Source organism: Sturnus vulgaris, unplaced genomic scaffold, assembly GCF_052056855.1.
Source record: "Sturnus vulgaris isolate bStuVul1 unplaced genomic scaffold, bStuVul1.hap1 Scaffold_155, whole genome shotgun sequence".
Classification (NCBI taxonomy): domain Eukaryota; kingdom Metazoa; phylum Chordata; class Aves; order Passeriformes; family Sturnidae; genus Sturnus; species Sturnus vulgaris.
The window spans coordinates 1,270,380-1,290,178 of NW_028276072.1; the positions used below are offsets into that span (position 1 = coordinate 1,270,380).

The following is a 19,799-nucleotide window of genomic DNA, read 5'->3' on the forward strand; positions in this document are numbered from 1 at the left end:
CCAGCGAGCTCCTGGTTCCTTTAGGAGCAGCCCTGGAACTGTTCTTGTTCCCTCAGGCACGACATCCCTGTTCTCACCCTTCCAAAGAAAGCTGTGGATGCCAAGTGTGGCCAGGATGAAACATTGCTGTGCCCAAAGCCCCTCTCTTGGGGACCTACAAACAGCACTCCACAGGAGCCCCTTGGAGCTCTCCTGGGCCAGCACCTCCCTCTGAGCGGGGCCTCTCTGAGCCGGGAACTCTCCCGTGTGCTGCACTCGGGGCATCCCCGAACAACCAGGGAGCCTGGGCTGATCCCCCACTCCTTCAGGCTCAGCCCTTCACTGCTGGGGAGATGCCAAAGCATCCACAGGGAGCATTTCCCTGCCCTCCAGGGGAATTCCTCACAGCTCCCTGGCACTGACTCTCTCTGTCTGTGTGCACACACGAGTGCCTGTGCCCTGGCAAATGTGGCAGAAATGCTGCTCTCTGAGGGGTTGGAGTGCCTTGGGTGTCTGAGTCAGTCAGGCTGTCAGTAAGTTTAAGTCATGAGGTACAAGCTAAGTTAAATGCTGCTAAATGTTGTTCTTTTGCTAAGTTGTTACTTTTAAGGCCATAAAAATATGGGAAGAGGTTTCAGACCAGCTCCCATCTCCTCCTGCACCAGCAGATTCACACAGAGGAGAGGCCCTTCCGCTGCCCTGACTGTGGGAAGGGTTCCAAGCACAACTCCACCCTCATCAGGCACGGGTGCAACCACGCTGGGGAGAGGCCTTATGAGTGTCCTGAGTGTGGGAAGAGATTTACCCTGAGCTCTCACTTGACCAAACACCGGTGGAGGCACAGGTAATGGAAGCCCTGTGAGTGTCCCACCTGTGGGAAGAGCTTCATGTGCATCTCCAACCTCAACACCCATCACCCCATCAGAGGATCCATGTTGGGCAGAGCCCTGGTGACCCAAATTCCCTGTGATCCAGGTTGGGAAGACACCTGGCTGGTGCTCTCCACGTCCTCCTGTATCCCCATAGGCACCTGGATGAACCCAGGGGCAGGAACATCCATCAGGACTCTGATCAACATTGGTAATTAATTGGTAATTAATTAATACAGCCCAAAAATTCTCATCTGCTCTGTCCACTTGTTTTTTCTGGTGGCATCAAGCAAAGCTGGAGGATCTTGCTGATCCTTTCCTACCTGAGTAATGTCCTTGTTTATCCCATCTAAACACCCAGAATTGGGGTAAAAATAGAGAAATTTAGCAAAGACATCTAAAGCTGAACCATTTTACTGGGATTTGAGCATGAATTTGTTCATGCTCAGCGTTCAGGGGAATATTCAGAGGATTTGGGTGTTTTGGGACCACCTAAGCCAAGGCCATGATCTCGTAGCTCTTCCAGCAGAAGGTGTCCATTTGAGCTCATCTTTTCTCCAGGAATTCCAGTTGTCTATCCCAGTCTCTGGCCTGGGTCTCCCCATCCGGGGTGCCCCCCTCAAAGTGTCCAAATCCCTGCTGAAGTGCCTGAGCTGCTCTGGACTGTGGATGTTCCTGTCCCCCACCTCTCCTGGTCAGTTCCGGGTGGGGCTGGGAGGGGTTTTAGGGACTCCTGGGGGGCACTGAGAGAGGCTTTTGTGGTTCTTCGGGACATTTGTGGTGTTGGGAGGGGCTTTGGGGGCCTTCTGGAAGGGTTGTGAGCTGGGTGGGTGTTGGGGAAGATGGGAAGGGTTTTTTTTGTTTTTTGGGGGATATTTATGTTACAGAGAGTGGTCGAGGGTTTGCTGTGGCCAGGAGTTGTGTAGTGGTTTGGGGGATCCAGGAGTGGCTGTGGGGCTGGGAGGGGATTTTGGGGCAGTTGTGATTCCCCCAGCACCCTGAAAGCTGCCACCAGACACCACACCCCAAGATGCTTCTGGGATTTAGGGTTGCCATGTTGGGGTTCATCCTCCTGGTGCTGTAGGAGAAGGTGAGGGGAGGTCCTCAGGGGCCATGTGTGTCTCCCCCAGACCGTGTGTGACCCCCCCCATCCTGGTGTCACCCCCTTCTCCCTCTTCACAGGGCTCCTGCCCCAGGTCCTGCAGCCCCCTGGAGGGAATTTGGGGAGGGGGCAGAGGGGATGCACAGCCCCCGCCAGGGCATGAGCCTGCCCCAAACCCTTTGTTCAGCACCAAGCTGGGCTTGGGGCTGCAGGAGGAAGAGGCTGAGGGGAAGCAGATCCTGCAGGTGGGACAATGCTTGGGCTCAGGGCAAGGTCCTGCCCTGCACACCTGGCTCAGGTCTGACCCTGCCCCGGGAAGGGAGCGGGACATTCCCATCCCCATGGATCAGGGCTGGAAGCAGCACCTGGAGCACGGACATGGAAATACTGGGATTGACTGGGACCACACTGAGGGCTACTGGGAACAACTGGGAATGATGGTTGCATGCTGGAGGTAACTGGGATATACTGGGAATGAGTGAGATCATCCTGGGAGCAACTGGAACCATACTGGGGATTCTGGGGTGACTGGGAATGAGCATGCTGTGGGCAGCTGGGATATACTGAGAGTGTCTGCAATGATACTGGAGGGGATAACACTGGGTACAACTGGAATCATGCTGGGGCCAACGGGGAGCAACTGGGAGTGACTTTGTCTATACTGAGGCCACTGAGATCATACTGGCAGTGACTGGGTGTAACTGGGATCACACTGGGTAGAACTGGGATGACACTGAGGGGGACTGGGATCATACTTGGAGTTACCAGAAACATGCTGAGGGCAGTTTGAACAATGTTGAGGGCAACTGGGATATACTGGGAACAACTTGCATTGAACTGAGGGTGACTTGGAGTGGCTGTGGGCAACTAGAATCATGCTGGAAGCAACTATGAGGAAGTGGGAGAGACTGGGAGCATGCTGGGATCAGCTGGGATGTACTGAGAGAGACTGGGAGTCACTGGGATCATACAGGGAGTGGCTGGAACCATGGCAATGGCCTGGGCTGGGTGAAGTGGGGCCTCAGGATGCACAGGGAGCTCTGTGACCCTGCAGGGCCTGATGGAACCAAGGGGACTTTGTGACATTTTGTGGCCTCATGGAATCATGGAGACCACTGTGACATTCCTGGGCATCATGGAGCCAAGGGGACCTTTATGATGCAGTGTGGCTCCATGGAATGTTTGGATCATTGTGACATTGAGATCCCATCAAACCAAGGGCCCATTGTGACACCACGGGGCCTCCTGGAACCCTGGAGAGCATTATGACACTTTGGGGTGTCATGGAACCAAAGGGTGACATTGTGACACTGTGAGACCCCATGGAGCCAAATGTCCATTGTGACATTGCAAGGCCTCATAGAACCATGGAGAGACCATTCAGACACTTCACAGCCTCCTGGAACCGTGGAGAGACCATTGTGACCCTGAGGGGTCCCATGGAATCATGGAGTCCATTGTGACACTAGGAAGCCCCATGGAATAAGCAAAGCACTGTGACACTGTGAGACCTCATGGAACCATGGAGAGACCATTGTGACCTGATGGTCCCCACAGATGCAAGAGGACCATTGTGATACTGTGTGGCCTTGTGAAACCAAGAGGCCTTTGTGACACTGCAGGGCTATATGGAACCTTGGGGCAATTGTGACATTGTGGAACCCAATTGACCCAAGGGCTCATTGTGACACTGCAGGGCTGCATGGAACCAAAGCTCCAGGGTCACACAGAGGGGCCTCCTGTAATCAATGGTCCATTGAGACACTGTGGAGCCAAAGGAACATTTGCATTGTGACACCACCACAAAGCCCCTTGGTCCAAAGGACCCTGGTAACACTGAAGGTCTTCTGGTAATCAAGGAGCCATTGTGCCACTACAGGCCCCAATGAAACCAAGGGAACACAGAACAGCTCTGGATGGTTTGGTCTTCCAGGGAGCCATCTGGCTGGTCAAGCTGACCTTGGCATGTTGAGGGTCTCTTCTCATCTGCTACTGAAACACTGGGGCTCCCTGCTCTCATTCCCATGGAAAAGAACTGTCCTTCTGGGCCAGGTGCCCATGGCTAGAATTGGATTCCACCTCCAACATTGCCTATTGTGAGAGACTGGAGAACATTGTTGCTTGAAATATTTCATGTGTGAGGGAAGAAGGGGCAGCAGAAAAGAAGTTGCCCTGCCCTGTAACCCCAGCACTGCACTGCCCTGTAACGGCAGTCCCCCCCGAGCCTCTATCCCAGCCCAGCACTGTCTGCCAGTCCCTGGCACACCAAAGGCAATGCTCCACACCCACTCCTGGAGCCCCAGCCCAGCTCCTGAGTGACCAAATGATTCCAAGTCCAACCTGGGGGAAGACCAAAGGGTATTTAAAGCTGAACACACCCTACCTCCTCTTGGAATTTCTGTCTGAATGCCACTGGAATCCAGGAGTTGGTAGCTCAGTGTGTGCTTCTCTGTATCTTCTGTCTTTCCCATTTTCTGTGCCTTCTTCTAATTTTCTCCTCTTGCAAATTTTGAGTAACTGAAAATTGAACTGGCTTAGAATTTGTGGAGTACAATGGGACAAGTTAATACTTTGAGAAGTGCTTTTTCTTGATTGAATGTCATATTAAACCTTTTGCTGAAGTTTCTCTGATTTTCTGAAGTTGCTAGTAAAGCCTGTTTGGTTGTTTTGAGCTCCTGAGAATCTCTTGTTGGTTTTTCTCCAGTGCATCCAACTCAGAATACACAAATAATTATAATTCCATTTAAATGTCTCATTGAGAGAATTGTTTGGGGGATGGGAGCCAGGGCTTGTGTGTCCTGTTTGGCACAGCCCAGGCAGGGCTTTCACAGCCACATTCCACATTCCATTTCCACCTGGACCCTCTGGTGCCTCTGAGTTCTGCTTCCCCAGCCCCAGGGACACTCTCCTTGTCTGCCCATTCCCCCACGGTCTCTGGGCAGGGATGGCCCCAGTGGGGGCTGCTGACATCCTCAGCAACTCCGAGGCTGCTGCTGGATTTTACTGCTCCAGAGGCTTGTTCAGCCTTCAACTCTTCAGTTCAGTAATTCAGTGCCCCAGGGCTCATTAACATTCAGAACACCTTAAAAAGCCAAGCCATGGGAAATATTTTGATGTAAGTTTTCAAATCTTTTTGGTTAATTAGAAAGATTTCAGAAGTATTCAAACTGAATATATTCTACTTACAAAGGCAATGAGAAAATACTTTTGGTCCTGTTTAGTTTTTCTTTTTACTGTTAATAAATTGATATATGGAATCTCCAAATGTCACTTAATCCTAGTACCTCCTCATGCAGTTTTAATTGATATGAAAATCGAGACTCTTTATGATTGACAATCAATCACACTCTGTCACTACCCCCACCTCAACAATTCACCCATCCAACGCCTGGCACTCAGAGCAGCCTTGTGCAAATCTGAGCTTCCTCCACTCCAGGCTGTGCCTGCAGCTTTCAGCTCCTTGGCACCAACTCCCACCTGCTTTCCTTGGAGAAGGAGCTGCCTGAGACACAGAGGGATGTCCATTTATTGTCAGCAAACAAAACCAAGGGAAGGCACAGCTCCATAAAATACAAAAGTCATTCTTCTCCCTGTCTCTGTCCTGCACCTGATCCCCACAGCCTTTCCCGATTTTGTCATCCCTGCATTGCCAGGGACTTTGTGGGACAAGGGAGCCCTGCTGTGGGTATGAAGGGAGGTGCAAGTGCCACCACTGCAGTGGGAACCACAGCTCATCAGGTTTGTGTCCTTTGGGCTCAGAGACTGGGGAGACTCAGAGGCACAGAAAGGTTTCTTGCCAACAAACAAAAGTTGAACATGATGCAGTTTAATAACCATCACAACTCCTCCCTCACTCTCTGGGATGTCCCAGCAGCATCTGACATGTCCACCATCCCCAGGGGACTTCTGTACAGGAACAGTCTTAGACAAAGGCATAAGAAAAGGGAATTCTGTGATAGATATAATCACAATTAAGACGTTGACTAATGTGATATTTACTTAAACTTCTGAAAGACTGAGCAACTGCCTGCAGCTTAAAGCATGAAAGCAGTCAGTTGAGAGGCACTTGAATGACCAGAGAGCATCTGGAGGAAGAAATCTGGGAGCAATGGAAAGGACAAAGATCCAGCTGGTCTAGTGAAGAGATGTCCTTAGACATGGCCATTTAAACAGGAGAGATGGAAACACCTGAAGGAAGAGGAAGAGGAGATAATAGACTGAATATTGGTGACACAAGTAGACAGGAAGATCAGGATTTCTTTTCCTGCTATCAGTAGAAAAAACCAGTAGATCCAGAAAACTCCTGTTCCTGGTGGGAAAATTTTGTCATTTGTTAAAAGTACTCAAATGACCCAGATAATCAGAATGTGCTTGTATATTATGAAATGGACAAGTATTAAAACCAGTGCCCCTTTCCAGGCAGCCATCACTTATGTGCCCATAGATAGGCAGTGCCACTTGTAGGGCCCCAGTGCCCTGAGGTGCCAAGCTGGGATTGGATGTCTCAGAGAGCAGCTGAGGAACAGCAGAGCACCTTGCAAGCTGATGTGTCTGCTGGAATTCAATCCCCTCCCCATCCCACAGCAGCCCTGCATTTCCCTCCCCCAGCCTTGCTCTCCAACACAGCCGTGGAGGCTCTTTGGGCGCTTGGCTTTTCCTGCAGCCACCAAGGCCAGCTGAGCTCTGCCCTTGCCACAGCCAGCCCTGCCCAGCACAGGCCATGCTCAACAATTCCTTGTGTGTTCCTGGCCTTGCTGTCAGCCCTGGCAGTGGCTCCGTGGCCCCTTTGTGCCTCGCTGCCCCAGCCATGGTGGCCCAGCCCAGGAGAGGAGTGTGATAAATGTGATTAGTGCTAATTAAATTGTAACTATATTAACAAAATTGTATTTAGATCAATAGAAGACAATTGTTACAGAGTGAGGGGGGAGATGGGTGAGACAGGACAAAGGACATCTTCCAGATGTTGGGAGTCAAAGAAGGAGGTTGGAAGAAAGTCAAACAAGAATAGTAGAAGGACGTAGGTCTGACAAGCAGCATCTAGAAATAGAAAGTTTCAACCTTGAAATGGGCCAAAATGGGATGATTCCAAGCATGGGACTCAATTAAAATCTTGTTATGGAAAACATCTGCTCAGTCACATAGTGCACCTGTGCTACCTGCAGGTCACACCTCAGTCACTGAGGAAGATGATGAGCCTTCATCGGAAATAAGACCCTCAAAAGGATGAGAGACCCCCTAACCCATTAGTAGAGCATGCACTGTACACATAGTGATGTAGATTTTAGGAATAGAAACTAGGAGGAGCTTTCTAGAAACTTCTGTAGCCTACAGTATATAAGTGGGATTGTTAGCCTGGATGCTTTGGTACGTGAGGAATGGGAGCCACTCCCCGTACCCCCGGTCGGAGGGGGGCCCCTCCCCGGTCGGTTTTGCTTATGCTTTATACGAACCTCAATTATACTAAATTACTTACTGCCAAATTTTGTATATTCTTAAATATATGCACTTTGATTGTATTCATCTCCAATACTTTAATTGTCATCACCTATACTTTGATTGTATTCATTTTGTTGCTATTAAAAATCTACTATTAAATTTAATCTTGTTGCTTGATAAACTGGAAAAATAGAACATCATTCATAACAATTTGATGCCGAAACCCGGGAACTCCAGTCCCAGTGAAGAGTGGCTGGGTTTGGGAAGGAGCTCCCCACCAGTTGTTAAGGTGGTCCCGAGGCTAGACCAGGGTCTCTTGGAGAAAGGAGTTCCAAATTAAAATAAAGCATAAGCCAAAGAAGCTCGCTACAAGGAGCTGTGCCAGAAGAAGGCTCCTGTGGGAATGCCGGCAGAAAGGGAAAGGTGCCTGTAAAACGTCTTGTGCACAAGAGCCCTGTGTGAAAACGGGGCTGTGTGAGCACCACGGGGTTGGGTAAAGGGGGCGGCTGTGTGCTTGTGTGTGAGTGAGGAAGGTCTGAAAGGGGAGAGCGAGTGAATACCCCGGGAGGGAGCGGGAGGGAAAGTCCCAGCCCGAGAACTCACGAGAAAAGTCTTTGAGAAGGGAGCTGATGCTCAGAAGGAGTGATTTAAGAAGGGAGTGAATGAGTCAGGTTCAACTATCTGTTGGGAGGATAAGAGATGGAAGTTTCAGTACGTAATTAAGAAAGGATTGTGGAAAATAGTCAGAAAGAGAAGTTGGGGAGAGAATAAAAGGAAAAGAAGGAATTAGGTGGGAAACAAGTGGTTGGCAAAAGAAGTGAGATAGTGTATATTAAGCGAAGGAGTTGAACTGCAGAACGAGTGAGAGAGAGCAAGGGAGATGTTGCTGCCAGAGATGGGTCAGAGGAAAAGTAAAATCTCCCACCCAGGGGTTGTGAAGTGTGAGAAAAATTCGCGAGAACCCGGTGTGCCTGGGAACTGAGAGGGGGTTTCCCAGAAGGGGAGCGAGATTCCTCAGGACAGCCCCCTGGGGATAGTGTTACAATACTGGGGTACAAGGGAATCCCAAAGAGAAAAAATAAGCAGAAAATGATACAGTACTGTATGAGTGGACAAAAGAAAAGATCCGTGCAGATAATTTATACTGGCCAGAGTTTGGATCATTTGAAGATTGGATTTTTCAGGTTTTAAATCTATATGTGAATTCAAAAGAACCTTTTAACCAGGAAGAAAGTGAATATGCTGCTTTGTGGCTTCCAAAAGGGGAGGGGGGTGAATTTGTAGTTCAAAGGCAAGAAAAAGAAGGTTATTCGTTATACCCTTTGCAAACTAAAGGACAGGCAGCAAGAAGGGACCAAATAAAGCCATGGGACCCGTTAGATCACCTCCCACCCCCATACAGACAGCCTGGCCAGCCTGTCCAGCCCCTGGTCCCTGATGCACCCCCTATTCAGGACGAGCCAGTAGCACACAGAACTAGAGGCAGAAGGGCACAGGAGGAAGAAAGTGACAAAAGAGGTTGAGGGAGCAGGAAGGGAAGATAGATTATACCCTCTTAGAGAGGTTCCAATGGCAAATCTGGCCCCAGGACAGGGACCTATTGGTTATGAGTGTTCCCCAGAATACTAGGGACTTTAGGGAATTGAAGAAAGAAATGGGCAGGATTCTAGAAAATCCTATTGGAGTAGCAGAGAGACTACATCCGTTTTTCGGGCTGAATATTTACACCTGAGTGATTTTAGGAATCTTGTTTAGAGTGGAAGAGAGAGAAATGATTAGACAATCAGGAATACAGGCTTGGAATAGAGATCATCAGGGGCCAGATCAGGGAGATCAGAAATGGCCTATGGCAGATCCAAACTGGAATAATCAGGAGGCAGAACACAGGCAAAATATGAGGGATTTCAGGTGGATGATTATCCAAGGAATTCGGGGAACAGTGCCCAGGGGACAAAATATAGGAAAAGCTCTGAGTGAGCACCAAGGGAAAGATGAGTCCCCAGCAGAATGGTTAGAGAGATTAAGAAAGGATTTGCAAATGTACTCAGGCATAGACCCCAATACACCAGCAGGGCAGGTTCTGTTAAAAACACAATTTGTAGCCAAGTCCTTGGGGGACATCAGGAAGAAGCTGGAGAAATTGGAAGATTGGCAGGATAGGGGGCTTCAGAAGTTGTTAAGGGAAGCACAAAAAGTGTATGTTAGAGGAGATGAAGAAAAACAAAAAACAAAAGCCAGGACCCTAATGGCAGTAGTTAAAGAAACACAAGCAACCACAAACACAAAGAACCTAGTAGGAAGGGATAAAAAGAAAAGATCAGGACCTCCTTCAGAGGACACTAGACCTATGTGCTTTTCTTGTCACAAAAGAGGAAATGTATAGAATTCTTGTCCTGTTTTCAAGAGTACAGGTCCTATCTGTTTCTATTGTCACCAAAAAGGACATGTGCTGAAAGTCTGCAAAAAGAGGCAGCAGGATGAAAAGATGTTTAGAGAGGATTAGGGGGATCAGGGGCTCATTTATTTAATGAGGACCAAAACATCAAAAGAGTCTTTGATAAAATTAAAAGTAGGTCCTCAAAGTGAAGAAATCACATTTTTAGTAGATACAGGGGCTTCTAGGTGCACAGTGAGAAAACTGCCTCCAGGCTGTAGTGTTAGCTGCGAGCGTGTCCTGGTAATAGGGGTTAAAGGGGGAGTTTTTCAGGTTCCCGTAATTAAAGATGTACAAATAGAATCTGATACAAGATTTGGGTTGAATGATTTATTACTAATACCTGAGGCAGATAACAATTTATTAGGAAGGGATTTAATAATAACCCTGGGAACTCAAATAAAGCCCTGTGAAAGACAACTTAACATTTATTATTTAACTGAAAAAGATAATCAGGAGATTAGTGACACAGTGTGGTATTCCAGAGAAGTGGGAAAGTTAAACATTCAGCCCCTAAGCATTGAAATTCAGAATCCAGAAATCCCCATTCGAGTAAAACAATATCCAATATCACTAGAGAGTCGGAGGGGATTGAAAGCAATAATTGAGAATTTGGGGCACCAGGGGATATCAGAACCTTGCATGTCAGCACATAACAGCCCCATTGTGCCGGTAAAGAAGCCTGATGGCAGTTACCGACCAGTTCAGGATCTCAGGGCAGTCAATCAAAGCACCATTACTCGTTTTCCAGTGGTGGCCAATCCATGTACTTTACTAAGCCAATTGGCCCCTCATTATACTTGGTATAATGTAGTGGATTTAACAGATGCTTTTTGGACTTGCCCTCTGGATGAGAGCAGCCAGGACTATTTTGCCTTTGAGTGGGAGGACCCAGACACAGGCAGAAGAGAACAGCTTAGGTGGACGGTAATACCCCAAGGTTTCACTGAGTCACCAAACCTTTTTGGGAGAGCATTAGATGATCTCTTGAAGTCTTTTGAGTTACCAAAAGGGATTAAGTTGTTACAGTATGGAGATGATTTGTTATTAGCTGGAGAAACTGAAGAAGACACTAGGAAAGGGACTATCCAGCTTTTAAATTTTTTAGGAAAAAATGGGTTAAAAATATCCAGGTCAAAGTTACAATTTGTGGAGTCAGAAGTACGTTATTTAGGTCATTGGATCAGCAGAGGAAGAAAAAAATTAGACCCTGAAAGGGTTTCAGGAATTTTAAATATGGGACCCCCAAGGACTAAAAGATAAATAAGACAGTTTTTGGGTCTTTTGGGCTATTGCAGACAGTGGATAGAGGGATTTAGTGGGAAAGTAAAATTCTTATATGAAAAATTGACTACAAATCACTTGAAATGGAATGAAAAGGATCAAGAAAATTTTGAGCAAGTTAAAGAAGCCCTTCTGCAAGCTCCTGTTTTAAGCCTTCCTGATTTAGACAGGCCATTTCAATTATTTGTTAATACAATTGATCAAACAGCTTATGGAGTAGTGACTCAGGATTGGGCAGGAAGCAGAAAGCCAGTGGGATATTATTCTAAGTTGCTTGATCCAGTTAGCAAGGGCTGGCTAACATGTTTACAAGCTCTGGTAGCAACAGCATTGTTAGTAGAAGAGGCCCGAAAAATAACTTTTGGGGCACCACTAGAAGTATACACTCCCCATAACATAAGGGGAATTCTTGCTCAAAAGGCTGAAAAATGGTTAACAGACAGTCGAATATTAAAGTATGAGGCTATTTTAATAACCTCTCCAGAATTAGAATTGAAAGTAAGAAATGTACAAAGCCCAGGGCAGTTTCTGTACGGGGACCCAGGGGAAAAATTAATACATGATTGCATAGAAGTTATAGAATTACAAACAAAAATACGTCCAGATTTAAGGGAACAGGAACTACGAACAGGAGAAAAATTATTTATTGATGGATCATCTCGAGTAGTAAGTGGGAAAAGAAAATCTGGATATGCCATAATTAGTGGAGAACAATTAGAAGTGAAAGAATCTGGTCCTCTTAACTCATCCTGGTCAGCACAAACCTGTGGACTTTATGCATTACTCCGTGCATTGTTGCTATTAAAAGATCGAGAGGGAACCATATACACGGACTCAAAGTATGCTTATGGGATTGTGCATACCTTTGGAAAAATCTGGAAAGAAAGGGGATTTGTAAACACTCAAGGGAAAGGATTAATACACCAAAGATTAGTCAGTGAAATACTTGAGGCTTTAAAAGGTCCAAAAAAGATAGCAGTTGTACACGTAAAAGGACACCAGAGGGGGAGAGACATTAAAACAAGAGGAAACAATTTGGCAGATGATGAAGCAAAAAGAGCTGCCTTAAGGGAAAACAACAGTGTAATTATGACTTTTAAAGAGACAGGAGCACAAACTGAAACACCATACTTTTCTTTAACAGAGATAGAAGCTATAAAGAGACCAGGGGCAACCATGAAGGAAGAAGAATGGATTCTACCAGATGGTAGAAAAATAGTCCCAAAACCTATAGCCCGACAGATCCTGGACAATTTACATCGAAGAACTCACTGGGGCACAAGAGCACTTTGTGACCACTTTTTAAAATTTTATGGGTGTATAGGAATATTTGAAATTGGAAAACAGATTACACAAGGATGTCTCACATGTCAAAAAGTGAATAAAAAAGTGTTGAGGAGTCCTCCCTCTGGAGGTCGTCGGACAGCCTATCGGCCATTCGAAAAGATCCAAGTTGATTTCACTGAATTACCTAAAGTAGGCAGGTGGAAATATCTGCTGGTTACAGGAGATCAGTTGACTCAGTGGGTAGAAGCATTTCCTGCGGCTCAAGCCACAGCTCAAACAGTAGCCAAAATTCTGATGGAGCACATTATTCCAAGATTTGGATTAGTACAAGTTATTGATTCAGATCAGGGCACTCATTTTACCTCAAGAATAATTAAAAATTTAAGCCAAGCATTAGGAATTGCCTGGGAATACCATACCCCATGGCATCCTGAAAGTTCTGGACGTGTTGAGAGGATGAATCAAACTATTAAACAACAACTAACTAAATTAATGATAGAAACTAAATTACCATGGACCAGATGCCTTCCTTTAGCTCTGTTAAATATAAGAACCAAGCCCCACTCTGAAACTGGGATCTCACCATATGAGATGTTACATGGACTGCCTTACCCCCAAGGCATGACAATGGATCCCTCCCTGGTCGGGGACAAAACCATTCAGGGGTATCTTACAACCATCACAAACAATTTAAGGGAATTAAGAGAAAAAGGCATTTTAGCACAAACCACTCCTCTCGATTTTCCAATACATTCCATCAGACCAGGACAATATTGATAAAATGCTGGAAAGGAGAAAGTTTAGAGCCTCAATGGGAGGGACCATTTCTGGTTCTTTTAACCACAGAAGCAGCAGTCTGAACAGCAGAAAAAGGCTGGACTCATGCTTCAAGAGTAAAAGGACCAATACAAAACAAAGGATGGAAAATTATTTCAGCACCAGGAGACCTAAAATCAAATTAAAAAGGGAATTTGAAGACTGATTAATTGTAATAACTTCATGATTAGGCAGAAAGGAAAACTTGACACCACAAAGCAGAATTAATAAGAAACTGGCATAAAGTCATTGTATTTGGGGATCAAAAGGGAGGTGTGATAGATATATATATATATAAGAGAAAGATATTATTGTATGTTGTTATTGCTTAGAATATCAATTAAAATTGCTTTGAGACATTATATTGTTAAAGTCTAGACATCCTGGATTGGCTGCCAACTGCAACCCCATTAAGTTCAGAAGCTGAGCAGTGCCGATGGACAAGAATCAGACGCCTCCTTGATCAGTGGGAATATCCCAGACAAATTGAAAAGTTTCTCCGGACTTTCCGACCGCCAACGTTAACCAATTTATTTGAAGAACTGCAACTCAAGAGAAAGAGACTGGTAACACCTATTATTGAGGAGGCCCAAAAACAATTAGAACATTGGCAATGTCGTACTCATGGCTTAGAATGCCGCCCATGGATTCGTATTCTTTGCACTTGCTGTTTTAATTCATGGTGGAGAGTAACTAGGGCAAAAGAAAAAGAGAGACAATTGCTTTGTTTCAGTTGTTCAGAGCGTATGCATGATCAGCTAACAACAGAAAAATTTTTTAGTGACTTCTATGGGAAACCATTAAGACATGAAAACGGGACCTTTTATGCCGCAATTCAACTAATAGAGAATCAGGACCAACTACTCCTTGCCATATTAACTTTTGTGCAGGCTAAAGAACAAGCAATCCAAAATATTATAAACCAGAGTATCATAACTGGCAATTGCTGTGGAGAAGAAGTCTATGTGCCACGCAGTAAATACGTCTCACCAGCAAATTGGCATCGCGAGTATATCTATTGGTGGAAAAGAAGGTTTAGAAAACCAAAAAGAAGAACTATTTAATTGAAATAGTGTAATTTTGTTGTGGTTGGCATATCTCCGGAGCTTTACTAAATTGGGGAAAAAAAAATGTATTAGCTAATCAATCTAGGGAAAGAGATAAGGCAGTGCTGCAGAACTATAAATATTTTGTGCCATCTTTGGAACAGAAAAAGTTAAAATAGATCGTGCGAACCTTATGAGGCCAAGGGTACCAAAGAAAAATAAATCCCAGGATAAAAACTTTGCTACCGAGAAGATGGACATCTCGGCCCTTGGCTGCAACCCAAGGGGCCTTGAGACAGGTAGAAAGTTAAAATTCCTGAGGATTCTTTTCATGGTGCTTACAATAATACCCCTAGCAGCTGGCCAGAACCGTAAGACTGCATGGAATGGAAAAGAACAGGCCATGCAGGAACAAATTACAAGACGACAAACCACTCAAGAAGCAGAAATAAAGACACGAACCCTTCCTGATCCCTGTGACAAATGCAATCAATCCATGTGAGTCAAGAATAAGATGGAATCAGTATTTGTGGCACACCCATATATTAGTGCAGCTTTTTATGATCATAACAGCTTCTTAGAAATTTGTGTAAAAAGTTCAAAATTGTATTGGGTAAGAAAAAATTTGGGATTCAGGGGACGAGCTCCTTACCCTAATGATAATCAACTCTGTCCTAGATACGAACATTTTTTGTGTTTTGAAAAGGATGAAAAAGGAAAAGGGCCAAAGAAAAAACTAATTGGAAACAATGAAGGATAGGGAAATAATCAAAAGGAAAGAGTTAGAAGAACTGGATGAGCTGTATAAACAATTAAAACAGCACTATAGCAACTGGGATTTGCCAACTTCAAACAAAAATTTGTTTGTAGATCTGATGCAAGAAATTGCCACCGAATTAGGGTTATCTAAATGTTTTGTTTGTGGAGGACTTAGAATGGCTGAAAGATGGCCATGGAGAGGTGAGGGTTTAGCTCCAGAACAATTTTTAAAATGGAATCATACTCAAATTTCTAAGACATTAAAGCAGCCTGAGGGTTGGGTCCTGAGTCATCAAGTCATTGGGACAGTTTGTATAACTCGGGAAGGGAGAAAATACACTGAAGTGGTAGGATATACTCCTTGCCTATCTACTTTAGTAGTAAATTCAGACAATAACACAAAGACCTGGCGACCCAAGAGTCCTACTGGATATTGGGGAATAGCGAAAGAAATGGATTGTGAGTGGAATAATCAAACTGATTTGTGCTGGCATAGCAGTCCTGGAGCTAATCCCTACCATTCTATAAAAGACTTAAAATCTTATTGGGAACAACCAGAAAACACAGAAAACAGATGAAAGGGAGGCCTCTGATGGAATATATTGGATTTGTGGGCATACAGTGAACTACCCCGAAAGTGGGAAGGAACTTGTACCTTAGGAGTTCTATGACCCTCCTTCTTTGTCATACCGAGGTCTAAGGGCAATATACTAGGAACACCACTTTATGAAACCTTAGAAAGAAAGAAAATAGAATTAAACCTCAACCTTCCAATGGCAGGAGGAAACCAAAAATGGAAAGATGAAGAATTGCCTGCAGAAAGAATTATAGCACATTATGAACCTGCTACTTGGGCTCAGGATGGGTCTTGGGGATATAGAACTCCAATTTGCCTATTAAATCGACTGATAAGGCTCCAGGCAGTAGTGGAAGTCGTCTCAAACCATAGGGCAGATGCTTTGAAGTTGTTGGCCAAACAGCATTCACAGATGTGAGCATTTGTATATCAAAAGAGAATTGCCCTAGATTATCTGCTGGCAGAAGAAGGAGGAGTTTGTGGGAGGTTTAATGAATCTGAGTGCTGTGTGGAAATAGATGATCACGGGGAGGCCATCACAAAACTTGCTGATGAAATTAAAAGATTGGCACATGTACCAGTTCAAAAATGGAATTCTATTCTGAAAGCTGATTGGTGGGATAATCTTTTTGGGGGTGTGTGGTGGAAAAAATTGGGATTCATGCTATTATGTTCTGGTTTAGGACTATTGTTTCTGCCTTGCATGATACCTTGTCTAATTAGAGTAATCCACTCACTAATTCCAGGAATGCAACTTACAGCCATGCCCATTGATCTGGAATCAACAGCAAAAAGGAAACTGATTTTCTTGATGGTACTAAAAGCACGATCCACTCACACTCAAGGGAGAGAGATCAAGAAAATGGTGACTGAATGCAAAGAGAATACCCTGGCACGAGAAATGTTAATAAAATTTGAGAAGGAGTGTGAAAAGCTGAACACAGCATGAGAAATGTTAGAAAAATTGGAGGCTAGTATGAAGGAACATAGAGAATACCAAGCAACAACTTTTTAAAGCACGAATCAATATGATCAAAAAGAGAAATGGGGGAATTGTGATAAATGTGATTCATGCTAATTAAATTGTAGCTGTATTAGCAATACTGTATTTAAATCATTAGAAGACAATTGTTACAGAGTGAGGGGGGAGATGGGTGAGACAGGGCAAAGGACATCTCCCAGATGTTGGGAGTCGAAGAAGGAGGTTGGAAGGGAATAGTAGAAGCAGCATCTAGAAATAAAAGTTTTGACCTTGAAATGGGTCAAATTGGGATGATTTCATGCATGGAACTTAATTTTATAGTGGGAACTTATGCTTAGTTATATAACCCAAGCTTAGGGCACCATACAACATTGTGACATAGATTTTTAGGAATAGAAACTAGGAGGAGTTTTCTAGAAACTTCTGTAGCCTACAGTATATAAGTGGGATTGTTAGCCTGGATGCTTTGGTACGAGAGGAAGGGCGAGCCCCTCCCCGTAGCCCTGGTCAGTTTTGCTTATGCTTTATACGAACCTCACTTATACTAAATTACTTACTCTTAAATTTTGCACATCCTGAAATATATGTATTCTATACTTTGATTGTATTCATCTCAAATACTTTGATTGTATACATTTATAAAAATTACTATCAGAAATTTGCTGCTAAATTTAATCTTGTTGTTTGATAAATTGGATAAATAGAATAACATTCATAACCCTTCCTTCCTTCCTTCCTTCCTTCCTTCCTTCCTTCCTTCCTTCCTTCCTTCCTTCCTTCCTTCCTTCCTTCCTTCCTTCCTTCCTTCCTTCCTTCCTTCCTTCCTTCCTTCCTTCCTTCCTTCCTTCCTTCCTTCCTTCCTTCCTTCCTTCCTTCCTTCCTTCCTTCCTTCCTTCCTTCCTTCCTTCCTTCCCTCCTTACCCTTTCCAACCTTCCACCCTTCCTTCCTTCCACCCTTCCTTCTTTCCACCCTTCCTTCTTTGATCCTCCATCACTGACCAGGATCCCCAAAAAATGCTCCCAGCTGCAAGGCTGACACAGCTCCAGGAGCCTTTGGACACCTCTCCCAGGGATGCACAGCCTCCCCTTGTTGGGCTGTCTGTGCAGGGCAGGGCCCTGGACTCCATGATCCCACCGGGTCCCTCCCAGCTCAGCCCCTCCCGCAATTCTCACCCTTTGGCTCAGCCTTTGTGTCCTTGAGAGGAGCTGGCAGAGCTGTTGGGGCCGGGCCAGGAGCAGGGCACCCCAACATTCCCCTCTCTGGGACACGGCAGCTGTAGCAGCCCCAGCGTTCCCCTGTCTGTGACACCACAGCCCTGGCAGCCCCAACCTTCCATCCCTGGAGACGCTCCATGGCAGCTTCCAGTCAACGCAAGGCACCGGCCACGGAGCACCCCCAGCCTGGCCTGATGGGGATTCCTCTGCACACAGCTCGGGCAAGGCCCCCCTGGACACCTTCACTGTGCCACACACAGGTGTCACACACAGCTACAGAGCTCTGCCCACAGCTGCCACGAGGAGATGATTAAAAAATTAAAACAAAATTTAAAATTATAAACTGCAATAATCAAACCCATCCGAGAAAACAAACAAATCCAACAAGAACAACAACAAAAACAAAACTAAAAACCACTGGAGAAGGAGAACATCCCCCCCAATAGACCCATTCCATCCTTCACTTGGTACAGCTGCATGCACACAGAGGCTGAGACTGCAAAAAAAGAAGATTCCTTGAGTACATTTGCAGGAAAAGAAGGTTTAGGACAGGCTCTCAGTTCCGACTGTTCTCAGCAGATTGAAAACGGCCCCTTTGGCACCTGCAGGGCCCTTGCCAATGGCAAGTGACACACCCTCAGCCCGTGTGGGAGAAAAGGGCTCTGAATTGCCCACCCTGGCATGTAAACCCTGTTCCCAGGATACTTCACACACAGGATTCTTCTGGATGAATCCAGAAAGCTGAGGGTCTGCTCTGGCTCCTCCATGTCCTAAAGCTGCCAGAGAGAAGAAATTGAGGGTGGGCTCCAGTGGCACAATCCCTGCTGGCCCAGGGCACAGTGCCAGGAAGGTCTCTGTGTGCCCAGCCTTTGCTCCAGCCAAGAAAAGCTCCCGGCACAGGCTCACCTTTCCTGCTCAGCCAGAACCCCCGAGTGCCCCAGCAGCAGGAAACTGACGGCTCTGGGCGGCACCGATGCTGGCAAACGCCAGACCTGGGCACTGCCAGCGTCAACAATCTGCTGGATCTGCAGTGCTGGCACCCACAAATCACCAGATCTGAGCAGTGCTGGTGCTGGAACCGGGGAATTGCCGAGTTTTGGCTTTCTGTGCATGCAAATTGCTGGACTTGGGATGTGCCGGTGTTGGGATGGATAATGATTTGGCAGGAAAATCTCACAGATGTGTATGAATGTGATAAATGTGATTCGTGCTAATTATATTGTAACTATATTAGCAAAATTGCACTCATATCAATAGAATATAATTGTTACAAAGCCAAAAAAAAGGAAATGAGTGAGATCACGTAGATGGAATCCTCCAGATGTTGGAAGGGAATAGTAAAAGGATGTAGGTCTGATAAGCAGCATCTAGAAATAGAAAGAATCAGCCTTGAAATGGGCCAAAATGGGATGATTCCAGGCATGGGATTCAATTAGAGTCCTATTATGGAAAACATCTGCTCAGTCACACAGGGTGCCTGTGCTACCTGCAGGTCACACCTCAGTCATTGATGAAGATGATGAGCCTTCATCAGAAATAAGAACCTCAAAAGGATGAGAGACCCCCTAACCCATTAGTAGAGCATGTGCCATACACATAGTGATGTAGATTTTAGGAATAGAAACTAGGAGGAGTTTTCTAGAAACTTCTGTATTAATATGTATTAGCACAGAGTATATAAGAGGGATTTTGGCCTTGATTGTTCAGTACGTGAGGAAGGGCGAGCCCCTCCCCATAGCCCCAGTTGGTTTTGCTTATGCTTTATAGGAACCTCAATTAACTAAACTACTAACTGCCAAATTTTGTATATATTCAGATATATGTATCCAATATATTTTGATTGTATTCATTTATATACAATTGTTGCTATTTTAAAAAATGCTGCAAAATTTAACCTTGTTGTCTGATAAATTGTACAAACAGAACGACATTCATGACAGATAGAAGCATTTCCAGAGTGATCTTGATGCTGAATGTCTCCGTAGGAGCTCTGGGCACAGAGAAGAATGAGCC

The 19,799-nt window shown here is 45.3% G+C and overlaps 1 protein-coding gene across 1 annotated transcript in view; it reads left to right on the top strand.

Moving 5' to 3' along the window:
- The first annotated feature begins 866 nt into the window (after positions 1–866).
- The window catches only part of LOC148219318 (olfactory receptor 14J1-like), a 41,699-nt gene continuing 22,766 nt past the window's right edge, over positions 867–19,799 (top strand). Inside the window, exon 1 of the mRNA XM_088157724.1 lies at positions 867–1,059. Coding sequence (XP_088013850.1) covers positions 867–1,059 — 193 coding nt within the window. The remainder of the gene's footprint in view (positions 1,060–19,799) is intronic.